Below are 18,922 nucleotides of genomic sequence, written 5' to 3' on the forward strand. Positions count from 1 at the left end.
AGGAAATCAGGGAGGCAAGGAGGAAGGAAAATGGAGTTAGGTTAGTTTGGAAGAGGTCTAAAATTATAGGATACTAACTGTATTCTAACCTACTACATACAATGCAATGTAGACATGAACAAAGTATGTTTCTGTTTTGGAACAATTTACAGTGATTCCTGGGCAGTTAGAGAAAAATTTACTGTCAGCTCACACATGTAAGCCATTTTAATCATAATCATTAGCCTTTTTAATAAAGAAATGTAGATATTTATTATTTCATTAGGTTGTTTTCACTTAATATTTTCTCTCAATCATTTGAAGGCCCAAATGAGGATTAATATTTGACGAAAAAATTCCTAAAACAAGCTCAAAAGGGAAGACAACTCACCATTAGTAAAAAGTGGTTCTGGGAGCTTTCTGAAGAAGGATTTCAGTAAACTGCTTATCACATTCAAGTCTCGCCATTTCTATGTATTCAAAAGAGAGACAGACAAAGACTCTGTACTGCTATAATCATAATAAACTCTCTAGAAGAGATTATAATAAATGGAAGTATAGCAAACACCAACTTACATCATCATGAACATCGATGTCAGTCATTCCTTTATTGAGTTCCTCTTGCATACTTGAGATAGCAGCATTGTTTCCAGGGACTCTGTATATACCTGTGTATTCAAGGCCTCGTTCTTCAACCAGTTTGCAGCATATGTCGACTATCAGTGGAATATTCTGGAGGGGGGGGGGGGGGAAGATTGTTGGTTTTGTTTCAAAATGTCTTGTACACAAGTAAGAACATACAAGTATTTTCAAACTGAAGCGAAAAGAAAAATTGTACTTTCATACTTTATTGGTGTGAGCTGGGGGACAGTCATCAAGTCTAACGCCAAAGGTTCCTAAAGCAGATGGCTTCTTCTCAAATGTCTTTCTCATGATGTTTGGAATGCCTTTTCGCCATGTTCCCTTGTCTTTTGGTGGGCTTGTCTCATCTTTTTGTTAATTTAAAGCAAGTGGGGAGAAAATGGAAATGTTAAAGTCATACAATCAAAACCAATTCTGATTAAAGGCAACAAAAATCACAAGCACAAAATTATTGTGTCTTTGAAAGTGTGGACATTTAACAACGGTTGTATTTCCTACTCTCTCTCTCACCCTCTTCCTTCTAGCAGTCCCATTGGTTTCCATTACTGAAAGCAGCTTCCCATTCAGCTTGCGCATTACCACTGTGAATAGTGATTTTAGATTCTGAAGCTACTACTCTTTGCAGCATGCACTATCTCAGAAAAAGGCAGCAGAAGGGAGTAGTATACTGCTCAATAGGATTCACCACCATGTATTATAGGGCACCTCAAAATAGAGCAATGAGTAAGATCTCATTTGATTCTCTGACATGTCCACAGTCTTTGTTAGAAACAATCTCTGTCTTCATTAAAAGGGCACTCACTATCGTCAATTTTTATTTTCCCACCACCTGTCAAACCAAAAAGGCCAACCACTTAGTCTTTCATGATTTGCTGCATTTTCACCACTTTCATTGTCCGAACTCCCTGCAGACACACTCAGTAAATATGCAGAGTTTCTCAGAGAAAACCAGGCATCTGGCCTCTACTGAAAGGGTGTGACTGGATTTTGCCAGCCTCCCTTAGGCTATATAAAAACCGCACACTTCTGTCTCTTCACATGACTTGAAAAAAAACCTAACAGTTACCTACCTTTTCGTAACTGTTGTTCTTCGAGATGTGTTGCTCATGTCCCTTCCATTCTAGGTGTGTGCGAGCCCACATGCACGGTTGCCAGAGATTTTTGCCTTAGCGGTATCCGTAGGGTTGGCTGTGGCACCCCCTCGAGTGCCGCGCTTATGCGTCAGTATATCAGGCGCCACTAGCCCTATGCCCTCTCAGTTCCTTCTTGCCGGCAACTCTGACAGAGGGGCAGGAGGTTGGGTAATGGAATGGACATGAGCAACACCTCTTGAACAATAGTTACAAAAAGGAAGGTAACAGTTTTCTTCTTTGAGTGCTTGCTCATGTTGATTCCTTTTTAGGTGATTCACAAGCAGTGTCTATGGAGGTCAGGTCAGAGTTCACAGTCGTGCAGCTTGCTCTGACAAAGCCAGCGTCGTCTCGAGCTTTTTAGGTAAGTGCCTAATGAGATGCGAATGTGTGGACAGACAACCAGGTAGTGGCCCTATAGATCTCTTGGATTGGAACCTGTGCCCTAGTCAAGTGTGCTGTCACAATTGCCAGCGGAGGCATATTTGCCAGCTCGTTGCATTAGCAGATGCAGGCAGTAATACAGAACAAAATCCTCTGAACAGAGACACTGGGCAACCCTTCGTTCTATCTGCCACAGCAATGAACAACTGCACTGACTTGCAGAACAGCTTTGTCCTATCTATGTAGAAGGCTAGCGCCCTCCTGACGTCCAGGGCATGCAGCCTGCATTCCTCCTCTGATGCATGAGGCTTTGTAAAGAAGACAGTAAGTATATGTCCCGGCTAGTTTGAAACTGGGAAACTACCTGGGGCAGAAACGCTGGCTGCGGTCAAAGCTGGACCTTATCCTTGTAGAATATCTTATAGGGCGATTCTGAAACAAACACCCTGATCTCAGACATGCTGTGGGCCGATGTTCTCGCAACTAAAAACGAAACCTTCCAGGGGAGAGCAGGAAGCCAGAGGCTTGAAGAGAGGCCCCAGGAGCCTCAACATCACGAGATTCAGGTCCCAGAGAGGGGCGGGATCCTGGATGCGTGGGTAGAGATGCTCCAGACCTTTCAAAAACCGGGCCATCATGTCATGAGCAATGACTGACCTGCCTTGGAACGAAGGGTGGAAAGCCAAAATAGCAGCCAGGTGGACCCTGATCGATAACAGGGACAAACCTTGGAGTTTGAGGTGCAGAAGATAATCCAGAATCTTCTGCAGCAAGGTCTGCTTGGCCCAGATACGCTATTCCAAGGTCCAGCAAGTGAACCTTTTCCAACTGGCCAGGTAAGTCACTCTCGTGGAGGGTTTCCTACTACCCCACAAGATCTGCTGAACCTAAGCTGAGCATTCCTGTTTGTCCGCATTTAGCCATGCAGTAGCCATGCTGTCAAGTGTAGCGCCACCAGTTTTGGCTGCATTGGTTCTAGGACAGCAGATCCAGCCAGAGGGGTAGCTATCAAAAGGTCCAGCAGCGTGCTGAACCAGAGCTGGTGAGGCAACGCGGGGGCTATTAGGAGAACCTTCGCCCTGTCCTGTTTGATCTTCAGGAGGACTCTGTAAATCAACAGCACTGGCAGGAAGGTGCTTCAGAGCCCCCTACCACGAGATGAGAAATGAGTCTGACAGGGAGCTCCTGTCCATCCCCTGGATCGAACAGAACACATGGCACTTCCTGTTCTGCCTGGATGTGAAGAGGTCCACCCGAGGAGTTCCCCACCTCTGGAAGATTGTGCCGACTACCATGGATGGAGCAACCACTCATGGTGAGACGAGAAGGTCCTGCTGAGGTGATCTGCTAATACGTTCCTGGTCCCAGGCAGGTGCGCAGCTATCAGATGAATGGCATGCCGCACACAAGTCCCACAGGCAGAGAGCTTCTTGGCAAAGGGCCAATGACCTGGCTCCGCCCTGCCTGTTGATATATTACACTGTCCGTAAGGTACTGCACCACCTTGCCCTACAGGTGGGGCTAGAAAGCCTGGCAGGCCAGGTGAACTGCTCTGACTTCCCTGACCTTGATGTGGAGGGTCAGATCATCCTGCAACCAGCGGCCCTGCATGCTGAGCTCGCCCAGGTGGGCTCCCCAGTCCAGGTCCAAAGCATCAGAGACCAGAATCAGCAACAGGGATGGGGCCACGAAGGGAACTCCCTCCGATACCAACCTGGGGTCCTACCACCAATTCAGCGACGACCAGATACGATCCGGCACCCCAAATAACCGGTCTAGGTCATGTCTGTTGGGAATGTAGACAGACGCCAGACATGTTTGCAGAGGCCAGAGATGGAGCCAGGCATGACTGACCACATATGTACATGCGGCCATGTGGTCCAACCACCACAGGCAGATGCAAGCCGTGGTGAGCAGGTGGTTTTTCACATGGGAGATCAGGTCTGACATAGCCTGAAAATGCACCCCCAGAAGGAAGGCTCTGGCCCACATGGAGTCGAGAATCATTCCAATGAACTCCGTTGCACAAGCCTTAAGGTAGATTTTTTGTCATTTAACAACAGGCTCAGGTTGTGGCACGTGGAGTGCACCAGAACGAGGCTACTCTGCACTTGTTCCAGAGATCTGCCCTTGATGAGCCAATCATCGAGATACGGGAAGACCTGGAGCCATCAATGTCACAAGTAAGCAGCCACTGGTGCCATACATTTTTGTAATCACCCTCTGGCCAGATGAGAAGCCAAAGGGCAGCGCCGTAAACTGGAAATGGCGTCCGCCCACCATGAAACAGAGGAAGCGTCTGTGACTGTGAAATATGGAAATAAGCGTCCTTCAAATCGAGGGTGGCGTACCAGTCTCCCGGATCTGGGGAGGGGAGGATGGAGGCTGGGGAGACTGAGAAAAAGACAGTTATCTCAAACACCACCACTTATGGAAAAGGTGCGTTGCTCATGTCCATTCCATATTAGATGTGTGCGCTCACCACATGCACTGATGCCAGAAGTTTTTCTCTCAGCAGTATCCGTAGGGGACTTAGTCTGGCACCTCCTGAAGTGGCGCCCGCATGGCGTGGTATAAGGGGCACAGCCGGCTCCCCACACACTGAGTTCCTTCTTACCGGAAACTCTAACAGTGGGAAAGGAGGGCGGGTCATGGAATGGACATGAGCAACACATCTCGAAGAACACCAGTTATGGAAAAAGTAACTGTCTTTTCTTAGAGTGCTTGCTCACGTCTACTCCATATTAGGTGACGCCCAAGCAGTATCCCTGGAGGGTAGAAGTTCACAGTCATGTAGATTGCAACACAGCTTTGCCGAACCCAGTGTCATCCCTGGCATGCTAAGTGATGGCATAACGAGCGGCAAACATGTGGACAAAGGACCACATTGTGGCTCTACAGATGTCCTGGATAGGGATGTGCACCAGGAAGGCTGCCGAAGATGCCTGAGCTGTCGTCGAGTGGGCTCTGACAATTGGCAGTGGCTGAACCTCTGCCAGGTTGTAACAGGTCTTTATGCATGAGGTGATCCAATTGGAAATCCTCTGTGAGGACACCAGATGACCCTTCATCCTATCCGCTGTAGTGATGAAGAGTTGAGTCGGTTTACGGAAAGGCTTCGAATGCTCTAAGTAAAAAGCCAAGGCCCTCCTGAAGTCCAGGGCGTGAAGACGCTGCTCTTCACTGGTGTTGTGCAGTTTGGGACAAAAAAACCGGGAGGAAGATGTCCTAGTTCATATGGAAGGTGGAGACCGCCTTTGGCAGGAAGGCCGGGTGGGGATGCAACTGAACCTTATTTTTGTAGAAGACCATGTATGGCGGTTCTGAGATCAAGGCTTTAATTTCCGAGACCCATCTCGCCGACACCACCACCACCAGGAATGAGAACTTCCCTGACAGATGGGAAAGGCAGCGGGAACCCAGCGGTTCAAAGGGCGGGCCAGTGAGCCTACAGATGATCGAGTAAGATCCCACTGCAGGACGGGAGCCCACACCTGTAGGAAGAGTCTCTCCAACCCTCTCAAGAATCTGACCATCATGTCATGGGAGAACACAATCTGGCGGGTGAAAAGTGGAGATAGCCGCAAGATGCACTCTAATGGAAGCGTGCACCAGGCCCTGGTTCCTCAAACAGAGCAGGTAGTCCAGGAAAAGGCTGTATGGAGGAATGCAAGGGAGAGGTGCCCCATTCGGACACCCAGGGGAAAACCTCAGCCAGGTAAGTCAGTGTAGTTGAGGGCTTTCTACTTTCCAGGAGGACCTGTTGGACTCCTTCCGAACAGGTCCACTGCTCCGGGTTCAGTCACACAGCATCCATGCCAAGAGGTGGAGGGACCTGAGGTTGCGGTGTAAGAGCTGACCGCTGAGCCTGCTTCTCCAGGCCCGAGGCATGACTGCTTCGGGCAGGCGAATGCTGGCAGGACATCCCTCTCGATGGAGACATATGCATAGGTCCCAACACGGGTTTTCCCTGAGACCAAGGTACTGCAGGAGTGTCGGGATCTCTTGAGCTGCTCGAAGAGCTTCAGGTGCCAACGGCATTTGAAGAGATCCCTTGCTGCCACCGTACCCTCCACCATCAGAGTGCCAAATTCTGGGGCTTAATCTTGGGGGAGGGACTCTGAACTTTCAGAGGGAATCCCGTAAATTAAAATTGTGACTGCCCAAGAGAGCCTTGTGGTTCGGCACCTGGAATTGCATGCTGGCTGTTGAACAAGTTTCCCTCCCAAAAAGGTCCAGTCTTTTGGCCTCTATTCTTGGGGTTGAACTGGGTGTGCCCCTGCTTGTCCTATCATTGGCCACAGAAACGATCAGTGAGCCTGGAGGTGGATGGGTATAAAAAGGTACTCAAACCCTTTGGCCAGGACAAAGCACTTTTTTTCAGCTCTTTTGGAGGTGGGAGGGATGAACGACAGGGTTTGCCAGAAGGCCTTGGCAATTTTGAGGACCCTGTCATGCACTGGTAGCGTGACAGGGATAGAGGCTGAGGACGTTGAACCAGGCGTCCACCTGCTTGGCCATCCTCCTCCACCTCTAGGTCCAAGTTCTCGGCCACCCATCGAAGCACGGCCATAAGTGCAGGTCTTCTTTAAAATTGTCCAACGGGCTGGCCCTCAAGGATCCTGCGACTGCCTCATCTGTGGATGAGGTCAACGCCTGAAACACCGGGGCATATCTCAGGGCATCATCCCCCATGGGGAAGCGGGTTTTGGGGTGGACACTGGCTACTGTAACCCGACCTCCGAGCCGTCAACATTGCTCTGAGGTGGTGACCGATGAGTGGTGTGAAGGGTGTATTGGCATCACAGGCATGACCCATGTACGCCAATAGGGCCACTGTGCTGGCCACTGGCTGTGCTGCCAAGGTGGCGGTGTAGAAGTCAACGCAGCCTCCGGTGCCCAATTGCGCCAGTGATGCCTCAGTGAGGAGCTAATCTACCCTTCCATGCCGGAGGAATCCCTTTCTGGTGACCATGGTGGAGCCGTTGATGCCTGCATTTGACAGCTGACCATCGTCGCTGGAGACTGGTGCTGGGGCCCCGGGGACCGGTACCATGATGGAGATCGTTCCCATAGAGCAGGTGATGGGGACCCGTACCAAGACAACAACCGGCGGGAGGGTGAATGGTGCCCATAACACGGAGGCTGGCGCCTCCCCCTAGGTGATTCGCATTGAGAGGGCAGAGACCACGAACATAGTGCCCGTGATCTAGTGCAAGCCCCTGAAGATCTGAGCTGCAAAGCCAGAGATCTGCGGCGCAAAGTCGGAGAGCGCTGCCTTGGCTCAGGACATCAGCAGTGTTCAACTGCCTCTGGGGGGTCTTGGCAGCTGGCTTGCCCTTGTAGGGAGCCTTTGCTGCTTCCTGCAGCCCACGTGGTACCAGCAGCTCTTGTAAAGGCCTCTGTTCTCTAGGTGCCAGGAGAGCTTGGGAAAGCGTCAATCCTGCCACAAGACTGGGTCCCCTACTGCTTCTGGGATTTGTCGGTAGATCCTTTGGGGGACTAAGGTCACCGACTAGGGAGGCATGTTCATACGACTCCAGTGTGGATGGGCGGCCCGAACAGAGTCCTTTGTCCGATACCCCATGGCCTTTCTTACCTGGTGCCAGGGAGCCATGTTTCTTGGTCTGCTTTCTGGGGACTGGTGATGGAGAATGATGCCGGGCAGATCCTGGTGCTGGGGGTATGCTATGCACCGAGGCCAAGGTACTAGGAGTAGAGTCCAGCCGGGACGGCTTGGAAGCCAGGTGGAGAGCAGCCTCCATGAGGAGGGCCCTCAAACAGATGTTGCACTCTTTCTGGGTCGAAATTTTTACACATAACACTTGTCTTTCACATGTGATTCCCCCAAGCCCTTGAGGCAACTGCAGTGGGAGGTCACTAACGGGGTGGCCCGTTGCAGTCCGAGCAGGGCTTAAACACCTGAGACAGGGGCATTCCCTGCCTGGGGCGAAGTCCCCACTGGGACTCGAACTTCTAACTACACTTAACAAGTACTTAACACTAACTACTATAAACAAACTATTTACAAGGCCGTAAGTCTCAAAGTCATAAGAGACGAAACCACTAGCCCTTACTGTGTAAGGAAAAGGCGCTCTGGCTAACCACCACAGGCGGTAAGAAGGAACTGAGAGCACGTAGGGCTGGTTGCGCCTGATATACCGATGCATGAGTGTGGAACTCAAGGGGGCATCACAGCTGACCCTATGGATACCATCAAGGCAAAAATCTCCAATGACTGTGCATGTGGGAATACGCACACCTAGAATGGAATCATCATGAGGAAGCACTCGAAGAACCACCACTTTTCTAATCTTAGGGCTTGAAACAGCTGAAGACGTGTGATTTGCACTATGTGACTTAATTATGCTAATGGGAAAAGCGTCCAAGTCTCATTTTCAGAAATGACTTAGGAGCCCAAGTCTCATTGAAAATCAACAGAACTCAAGCTTCTAAGTGCTTAAGTAAGTTTTGAAAATGGGACTTGGATGCTTTTGAAAATTTTACCCTTAGACAGAAGCAGTATCAATTGCTAAAACTCAATCATATGCACAATGTTTGGTTCCCCTCAATAATACAGGAGATCAATTGGAGATCAATTATTGATATACACTTACAGTTGCAGCTCACTCATCTGTGAAATTTAATATGTTGGCACCTCAGAAAGAGTTCAGCAGAGTTTAATTTCTTGCTCTTGGAAAAATACCTTTTCCCATCCAAAATAATATGTTTTCCTTTTGGTACTTTAAATCCATGGGGCAAGAAAATCCTCTACCATTATAAAAGGTTTTACAGAAAAACTTCATTTTCTTAGTAATAGTTTAAAAATGGTTCTACCTCGTCATTTGCAGGTCAATCAGGGGAGGGAAAGACTAGTGCTAGATAAGAATCTTCTGAAGCAAGGCACAAGCTTGGTAGAGCTTAGTTGTGAGAAGCACAACACTGGTGTATTCTATTGCTGTTGTCACTATAGACAGTTGCAGGAAAAGAGCCAAGACTTACCTCAAAGAAGAGTGCAATACAGAACTTCAAGGGCCTGAAAAAACCACCTCCAAGTGACATAAGTTACATCGACTTAAAGCGGTGTCTACACTGCACTATGTTGGCAGGAGATGCTCTCCCATCAACATAACATGTCTTGACCACATGTGCTACATCGGCGCAGCTGCACTGATGTAGCATGGTAGTGAAGACAAGCCCACAGACTGTCAGTGATTATAAATACAGCTCAAAAAACTAGTTAATGCTTGTTTGCATCTGTATATTCACGTATCTGAAGAAATGGGCTAAAGCAACTCTTATGTCCTGAACATTTGGCCTTCTACAAATGTTAATTTTTTATAGGTTTAGCCAACAATAATGTATGCAGTATACACACCTTTAGTGAGCAGCTTCCTTTCTGACTCCTCCTTGGGAGAGTGAGGACTTTGGGTCCTTTGTTCTGTTTTAGTGCCAAGGAATGTTTGCCTGATACTGAGACTCTGGCGAGGTGTTTTGGGGGAGGGCTCTGTTTTGCTGCTGGAAGAACTGAAATAAGGCATTACTTGGTACAGAGAAGCTAAGTACCAGGCAAAAAAAACCTGCCAGCTGCATATAGATTGCTTACCTCATCATTGTGCTATATTCTTTAATCCTCCGGCTAATTAGGTCCCTACTAGTGACACCAGTATCCTGTAAAATCAATTGAGATCTACTTTATAATCCTAGTTTTGATAATGCCATTGCAAAAGCTTATCTAACCACCTTTAGAATACACACAACTATTCCCATAATCAGATAACATACACTGGGTAGTTGTCGAGTTCAATTCCAGTACAGCTAAAATGTAATGGATATTCTTAGGAATAGAAAATATATTCTAATATATTTCAAAAGAAAAAATAAAGACATTGTTTGAAAGATTAAAGAAAAGCTGCAGTGATCAGTTATAAGTAACTGCTATGATAGGTGTTTTCAAAGAAGTGCAGAGGATTTAGCCACAGATTTTCAATAAACTTCCATTTTAATAGAAGATGTGTGACTATATTCCGGACACTTTCTGAAAATCTCAGATGTGTAATCTATACACATACAATACCGCCCTACCCACATATGTGGCACTGAAAGTTCTACAATCTATCACATGGCTGGCTACTTAACAAATGCTTTTAACCACCTCACCAAAACTCTGCTTATAATTCCCTAGGCTAACTATTCTAAAACAGAGCAGCTTCAAACAGCTGTAATTAAAAAGCATCATGGAAGTATTTTTCTTCCCAGAACAAAAATGTAAACCTATCAAAAATACATACAAAAAATGTTTTACAAATTCAATATGGATAGAGACAGATATCAACATTTACATAGAATATGCATGTGTGCATACAACATGCTCTGTCTTCTAATATGTTTCTTGTAATTTATTTAAATGAATATGAAAGTTACCAAATAGTTTTTTGAAATACCTGTCAATGTTTCACTATGTAACTATTTAATGGTGCAAAGTTTCTAAGTGAAAACTGCTTCTTTCTGTTAGTCTTTAAGGTGCCACTGGATTCCTGTTTGTTTTTGAGGATACAGACTAACACGGCTACCCCGATACCTGCTCCTATACTGCTACTTCCCAACAGGAGTCTGCTGTGACAGAATAGGCAGAAATTACTGCTTCCATCTGATTACATTGGATTTTAAACAGGTATTGTACAGTGTAACTTAAAATATATTTGTAGTTAAATTAACAATGATTTTTAAACAACAACTTTTCAGTGGGCAAAACTTATTTTACGACTTCTAAAGTTAAGTATAGGTTAACTAAACATCAGATTATTAAAATGCCAGCTTTTTACTAGCTCAATTATTCTTTGGGATATTTAAACTTCAAAAGACAGATTAAGAATTTATTCTTCTATGTAAATAGATGTAGTTATATGGGTATCTAATTTCACTGCTGTTTTTCGTTTACTCCCTAATGCATATTTCAATTTAGTGTCAACCAAAAACAGAAAAATATATTTGTCCTATTATAAATAAAAAAGTCTAATGATTAAAAGAAAAAACAATAGAAAAAAATAGCATGTAAGTTTGTACATCAGATATTATATAGCTACCTTATCATTGAGGTTGCTATTGTCTTGTATAGCCTTAATCCATGCTAACATGTCATCTCGGTCTTCAGCCTGAAATAGATACTCGCAGTCTGACGTGGTAAGCCGAAATACATTTTTCCTCTTGGTTTCACTGTATGAGATATCTATCAAGCACGCATTGATACTGATAGGTTGTTCTTCTTCAGATGGAGTTGTCTGCTCTTTTTTATCCTTGTATAAATAAAGCGAATGACCTCGAAGAACAACATACATTTGTTTCCATGGCCGAATGCTGCCACCAACTCGCTGGAAAATATGAACCAGTTTGTTTGTGTTTGTGTGTAAAACCCGTTATCGTTACCTAGTTATAAGCCACATATAAAACTTTTAGAACACAAAGATTGAACACAGGGTGGCACAGAACACTCAACTTTTGTATAATAAATGTACTAGTCACTGACCACTTTGCACCAAGGGAAAGGGCAACTGTCCCTCCTACCTGAACATATAATATTGTGTGTGTGCAAATGTGACAGTAGCAAAAGGATCAGAAATTTTAAGGGATGATTACAGAATTAGCAAGCATTATAACCAATATTTTCAAGTGACTGGGTGCCCCACTTATGTCACCTTCGAAAGGCTTGATTGTAAGAAGTGCTGAGCCACCTCCCTTCCCCTCTGAATATCAGGCTCTTTCATCTTTGAAAATCTTGGCCTCTGAATTTCCAGCAGGTCCATGAGGTTCGTTCGACTTCAAAAATGATATAAACAAACAAATCTGTTCCACTGTTAGCATAAGAAAAATCTGCACTCCCAGCTTTCTAGCAGTTGATTATTTGCACTAAATAACTATGTTTGAGATGTGAAATTACTCACTATTGCTCTAAATTTAAACCAACAGAAACAAAGGCAGCTATGAAGATAATCTATGAAAGAACATGCAGAAATTGCTCTATTAAAGCTAAATGTTTAATGTCACTTTTGCTAGTGACCATTACATAATGTTTTACTACATACAAGAAAGCTTTACAAGGAACATCTCTTGCCTACAGCTTGACTTTTCTTATCCTCAGTTGTGGCTTTTATATTTATCTTTTATATATGTTAGAAAGCACAATACCTTTCCCTTGTCTGAGACAAGCTGTCGAAAATAGAGCCATCCTTCCTTGGAGGCATCGCCAAAGACCTCTGAAGAGGAATCTTTCCTGGATCCCGAGTCTTCTGAAGATTTTTGGCTGTCTGGGACCTAAAGAAAAGTAAGAGTCAGAATATCAAGAGGTCCTCTAAATAGATTTTTCAGTAGAAGTCTATATTTAGGTAATTTTCCCCTCTTTTCTCCCCCCTTCCCCATCTCTGTGTGAAGGTTTCCTCAGTGTATGGTGCAAGGAAATACTTATCAGGCTATGAAGGTTTCTACTATTCCATTAGTACAAAATGATCAACTGTGAATTCACCACAATTCAAGCCTATGTAATTCTTGAGACATTCCACCTTTATTTATTTTGATATTTTTGTCTTTGCGTGCATCATATATTATTGCTCAGATGTGAGATGCTGCAGAAAATGAAAAAAAAAGCCTTTTGTTCAGCTATAAAACAATGCATTTTAAAGTACCTTTAAAAAAAATAGTAGAGAAACTGAAGAGGAGCAGTTCACATTTACCAACTTATCACAGTATGGTGCCTTTTAGGAAAAAAAATATCTGGCATCAAAAAGCCATTTTAGAATGATTTGATAGGTAAACAAATTGCCATGAATTTCATATGTGATCCAACACAAAAATTTAAAATTTATATAACTCATATTAGCAAACATAACTCTTATAATATTGTTAAATATGTTACTAACCTTGATTCCCTTTAAACTAGATACATGTTTAATAGACCTGTTGGGAGAAAAAAGTAGGTATTATAAATGAACATTTTGTATACTTTTTAATAAAGTGCACGCGTCTGTTCGCGCGCATACAGATTTGTTCAGGACTTACAATTTCCCGTCTTCTCTATAGTCATCCAATCCTTCATCATAAGACTTGGATCTCTCAGTTTTTGCAGGAGATTGACCATCCAATATAGTAGGCCTGATAGATTCTGCAAGGCAATCAAAATGATCAAACACTAATCAGCTTCAATGACATTTTATGTTTTGACTGTTTGAAGCAATAAAACATTATAAGCTGCCATATCTTCCCTGCAAAGAAAACAAAATTTTAAAAGAAAAAAGTTTTGTTTAAAAACAAAATAAAACTTACCATGGTCATGGGATAGCTGACGTCGAATTAAAGGAACTGAAGATGTGGGACTGGGAGGAACTGTTGTTATAGTGGGAGCTTGAGAGGCAGATGCAGAAATGACAGCAGAAGCAGGAATGTGTGCAATATCATGGTCAATACTAGGGCTACTTGGCTCATCTACAAGGCAATATGCAATATATTAGCATGTTAAACGCTTAAGTAAAAAGCTTAGACTAAATAGCAGGCTGAACTTGCCTCTTCATTAGAATATCAGAAACTAATATCTTAAACATCCAGCCTTTCAAACATTATGAATCCAGTTAATTCACATTGTTAAAACATATATTTTTATTAAGGAAATTTGGTGCTATATCCCATGGACATACTAACATTAGTTACGTATTTGGGATAAGTCTAAAGAACGTTCATACAACTGTCACAATAGAATTTCTATGTTTAAATGGTATGCTGTTTAAACAGCATGCTGTTGGTCAGAAAACTATACTTCTAAATTCAGTTGCTGATATGTAAGAAGGCTAAATGCAAGAGAAATGGAATACAATATTCACTGCATTAAAATGTACAAAATGTATATTCACTGCATAAAACCTCAATAAATAGTTATTAAACTTTAAACAAAAATCACAAAAAAAAGCTCAAACAGCAATGTTTGAAATGGCAACATACAAAAGATAGCCAAACCCCATTTAAAAAAAATGGAAGGAATTAAGAAATTGCTCATACATCATAAGCTGCTAGTACTACCTACCAATTATATCTTCCACTAATTGCTCATATAAACAATTGCAGTCTGTATGTGCCCAACACCTCACAGTCTCAAAAGCGATGAGGATCATCATGCAGTAATCCAAAAAAGCTGAAGCAATTCCATGATTTTTATATACTACTTACAAGATGAAAAGTGTTGAAAAATCAACCACAACAGATTTGTCAAAGTGACAGAATATAAACATCTCCTAAAATATACTAGGAACAGTAGGAAAATACTTCTTATTCCAGTACAGGAGAAAGATGGAGAACCAGATCATGCACATGTTGCTGAACTGTACTGCTATAATTAATATGTATGTATTTTAAGTGCTGTGAATTTTAATATGCAGAGCTTCTGAAAAAGCCTGTTGAAATCCATGAACATTCACAAACAGAGGTTTATTCTTTGCTTTGTGTGAACATAACTGCATGCATTGCGCTTTTCAAATAGTCACTAACAGTTCTGTTCAAAACTGTCAGCTTGTACCATCATATTTTGGTTGCACACTTACATTTTTTAAATGGTAGAAAAGTCTACTACAAGTTTCATAATTTTATACAGCCCCTCTGCTCTATGTCACCAATGGTATGTTAGATGAAAATTGAAGCAATGTCTTAAACTAAAAGACGGATGTCCATTATAAAAAGCTGTTCTGTTCTACTAATATAAAAGGCAGCAGCAGAACTTGCCAATGCAATCTAAAATTCTGCAATTACAACACATTTTGAAGTAAAAGATATTCTCCTTAAAAGTAATATTTATCTAACCAATTTAAAATGTTTACCTACTTCCACAGCAGCAATTAGAGATATTAATAAATTACTTCTCTACTGTAGTTGTGGGGGGTGGAGGGGGGAGAAACCTAGTAATTACATTTTTATTTTCAGAACTACAGCAGTCCCTCATGGTCCTATTTTCATTTTCGCTATGCTTTGATCAACCTTTCCAACAGCAAATCCTGAAAAATCCCATACTCTAATTTGGACTGAAGGATACACACACTTTGAAATGAACAATTCCAGCACTGCTTCATTTAACTGGTTCTTAACATGTAAATTGGGAGTGTTCAGTTTGCAGCTTTTTTATTTTTATGCCACAGACTTCAGTCAGAATGCAATAATCCCTGCTATAACAGGCTAGAAATGCTGGCATTTGGAATAAATCCACACAAGATGCAAATACTAGAGTGTTACTTGATACTCAGGATGATACATGATTTCCCACAGTATGTGCTATTTAACCCATGAACTAGGTTGAAGAGAAACACTTCACAAGCCACAAAGCTCCTGAGATGGCAGCAACGACTCATACTTCTCTGATTTTTATACTAATTCAACTTTCTTTACGATTTACTTTACTAACCTTAAAAGGCTCAAACATCCAATTCAAGGGGCGACGAAATACTACCACGAGAAATAATTGTAAGTTATTTTACAAAAATAAATCTTAAAAGCTAAAACTAAGCAACATAATTTTTAAAAATGGGAACATCTGTAATCTTTGGAAGTGCAGTGTGAAGCAATCAGTTGATCCACTCAGCCTCCAATGAAAGTATTACTAATTTAGTCCAAGATGTTCATAGCAGAACTGTTGCACTTGTTTTTACTGTGGCTACTTTATAAAGTTGTGGCTGATGAAGTCAATAGATGGGATGGTGGCAGAAAGGGCAAAATACGTGAAGAGAATGAAGAAAGGAAATTTTTCAAATACAAAATTACCATTTGTTTACCTACTTTTTCAGGATTCATAGAAATTTTGCAATTATATAAATACAGGGCATACGATATAAACCTGTCCTCTCCACTGGGCTAAGAACAATCTTATGGGATATCTGGCTGCATTCTACTTGTTACTTACAGTACTAACACAATACTGCTGGCATTTATTTTACCACTGTAGTATTTCTGTATGTCACTTCACAGAGTAGTGACACATTCTTGGGAGATTTTTGTGGTGTTATTAAATGCATCTACATGCCCCTATGTACAAAGTGAGAAAACCGTAGGGGGGAATCATAGAACAATAGGGTCAGGAGGGATCGGAAGGGCATCTAGTCTAACTCATGCTAAGATGCCGGATTTGTTGTATCTAAACCTTTCCAAGACAGATGGCTATCCAGCCTCTTTTTTAAAAATTTCAGTGAAGGCGCTTCCACAACCTCCCTAAGGCAGTCTGTTCCATTGTCCTTCTGTTCTTACAGTTAGGAAATTTTTCATGAGGTTTAATCTAAATCTACCATGCTGTAGTTTGAACCCAATGCTTCTTGTTCTGCCTTGTGGCAAGAGAATAATTTTTCTCCATCTTTCTTATGACAGCCTTTCAAGTATTTGAAGACTGCTATCATGTCCCCCCTTAATTGCCTCTTTTCCAAACAATTTCTTCAGCCTTTGCTCATATGGCTTGCATTCCCTCTCTTTGATAATTGTTGTTGCTCGCTTCTAGATCCATTTTCTCTACATCCTTTTTATACAGTGGTGACCAAAATTGGACACCGTACCCCAGCTGTGGCCTAGCCAGCACCAAATTGAGTGGTACCATCACCTCCTGTGACTTGCGTGCTATGCCTCTGTTAATGCAACCTAAAAATGCATTTTTTTTATTATTTTGTTTTGCAACAGCATTGCATTGTTGATTCATGCAGAGGTTGTGATCCAACAACAACCAGATCCTTTTCAACAGTGCTGTTGTCAAACCAGTTATCCCCCATTCTGTATTTGTGCATTTGTTTTTTCTTCCAACTGTAGCACCTTACATTTGTCTTTGTTGAATTTCATGTTTTCTATAGCCCAGTTCTCCAATTTCCCTTTGAATTTGATCAAGATCCCTTTGAATTTCAGCTCTAACCTCCAAAGTGTTTGCACTACCCACTTAGCTTTGTGTCATCTGAAAATTTGATCAATATGCTCTGTATTCCTACATTCAGTGCATTAGTAACAATGTTGAATACCACCCAGCCAGAACAGATCCCTGTGGAATCCCACCTCCCTTCAATCTGACTCTTTGTTTGTGTTATTTAAGGAGATCTGAAGTAACTCACAAACCTCAATTGTTTGACAACAATCATTTTACTGTATGTTTGGAAGGTGTTGCTATAGTCTTGTGCAGTGGTTCTCAACCTTTCCCAACTATTGTACCCCTTTCACAAGTCTGAAGCCCTAGCCCTGCCACCTGGGGCTGAAGCATATAACTCAGCTTTGCGGGGCCCCCTGTGGCCCTAGGCAATTGCCTTGCTTGCCATCCGGAGCACTGGAGCAAGGCAGTAGAGGGATGTAATGCACCCCTTTAATCCCTGGCACCATTGTGCCGTACCACTGCTTCCTGTGTGTGTGTTTGGGGGGGGGGGGGGAGGAAGTAGGCTCCACAGAGATGTTAAGTCTCCACCTTGTGCAGACAGGTTGGGCCCGGGAGAAGGGAAAGCACTGCTTCTGCCTCCACAACGTGCCTGGGGCCATAATTACACCAGTATGGTCAGATCTGTCTCAGTTTACTCTCTCCCAGGAGAAAAAAGGAGACTTTAGGACAGAGATTTGTGTTGTTGTTAGGTATGTGTACAGTGCCTCGCATAACAGGCCCTGATTGGGACTTCTAGATGCTACCATAATACATAAACAAATTCCTAACATGGTGGAGGGAGGAACATTTTATAATTAGCCGTTTTTTCTTATGGTGGTTTAACTCTTTCCCCTTGGGGCTGACAAGTGGGGAAGACATGTGGGAAGAAGGAAAACAGGGGTGTAGTACAGCTAGGGTACACCAACGATCCATCTAGCTCAGTATCCCATCTTCCAAAAATGGCCAATACCAGGCACTTCATAGGGAATGAACAGAACAGGCAATCATTGAGTAATCCATCCTCTATTGTCAGCTCACAGCTTCTGGCAAACATTGCATGGTGTTGCATCCCTGCCCATCCTGGCTAATAGCCATTGATGGCCCTATCCTCCGTGAGTTTTGGCCTTCACAACATCCCCTGGCAACGAGTTCCACAGGGTGACTATGCGTTGAGAGGGGAAGCACTTTCGTTCATTTGTCTTAAACCTCCTGCCTATTAATTTCATTCAGTGACCCCTACTTCTTGAGTTATGTGAAGGAGTAAATAATATTTCCTTATTCACTTTCTCCACACCAGTCAAGATGTTATTGACCTCTATCATATCCCCTCCTAGTCATCTCTTTTCCAAACTGAGAAGTTCCAGTGTTTTTAATCTTTCCTCATATGGAAGCTGTTCCATACCCTTAAATCATTTTTGTTGCTCTTCTTTCTACCTTTTCCAATTCTAACGTATCTTTTTCGAGATGAGGTGACCAGATCTCCACGCAGTATTCAAAGTGCAGGCATATTATGGATTTATATAGAGAAATTCTGGTATTTTCTGTCTTATTTATCCCTTTCCTAATGGTTCCTAACATTGTTAGCTTTTTTGACTGCCACTGCACACTGAGTGGCTGTTTTCAGAGAACTATCCATGACTCCAAGATCTCTTTCTTGAGTGGCAACAGCTAATTTAGACCCCATCATTTGGTATGTAGTATAGTTTGAATTATGCTTTCCCAACGTGCATTACTTTGCATTTATCAACATTGAATTTCATCTGCCATTTTGTTGCCAAATCATCCAGTTTTGTGAGATCCCTTGTAACTCTTCGTAGTCTACTTTGGACTTATTTCTCTTGAACAGTTTTGTATCAACTGCAAATTTTGCCACCTTACTATTTAC

The 18,922-nt window shown here is 42.9% G+C and overlaps 1 protein-coding gene across 5 annotated transcripts in view; it reads right to left on the bottom strand.

Moving 5' to 3' along the window:
* ARHGAP21 (Rho GTPase activating protein 21) overlaps window positions 1–18,922 on the bottom strand; it is a 188,723-nt gene that overhangs the window by 12,270 nt on the left and 157,531 nt on the right. For all 5 annotated transcript variants that reach the window (XM_043509476.1, XM_038390270.2, XM_038390274.2 and 2 more), the window contains 10 exons: window positions 13,452–13,610; window positions 13,188–13,290; window positions 13,049–13,085; window positions 12,321–12,446; window positions 11,222–11,506; window positions 9,742–9,806; window positions 9,514–9,662; window positions 826–968; window positions 556–711; window positions 371–449 (listed from right to left, as the gene is read on the bottom strand). In XM_043509476.1, the coding sequence (XP_043365411.1) occupies window positions 371–449; window positions 556–711; window positions 826–968; window positions 9,514–9,662; window positions 9,742–9,806; window positions 11,222–11,506; window positions 12,321–12,446; window positions 13,049–13,085; window positions 13,188–13,290; window positions 13,452–13,610 (1,302 nt within the window). The remainder of the gene's footprint in view (window positions 1–370; window positions 450–555; window positions 712–825; window positions 969–9,513; window positions 9,663–9,741; window positions 9,807–11,221; window positions 11,507–12,320; window positions 12,447–13,048; window positions 13,086–13,187; window positions 13,291–13,451; window positions 13,611–18,922) is intronic.

Source organism: Dermochelys coriacea, chromosome 2, assembly GCF_009764565.3.
Source record: "Dermochelys coriacea isolate rDerCor1 chromosome 2, rDerCor1.pri.v4, whole genome shotgun sequence".
Taxonomy (NCBI): domain Eukaryota; kingdom Metazoa; phylum Chordata; order Testudines; family Dermochelyidae; genus Dermochelys; species Dermochelys coriacea.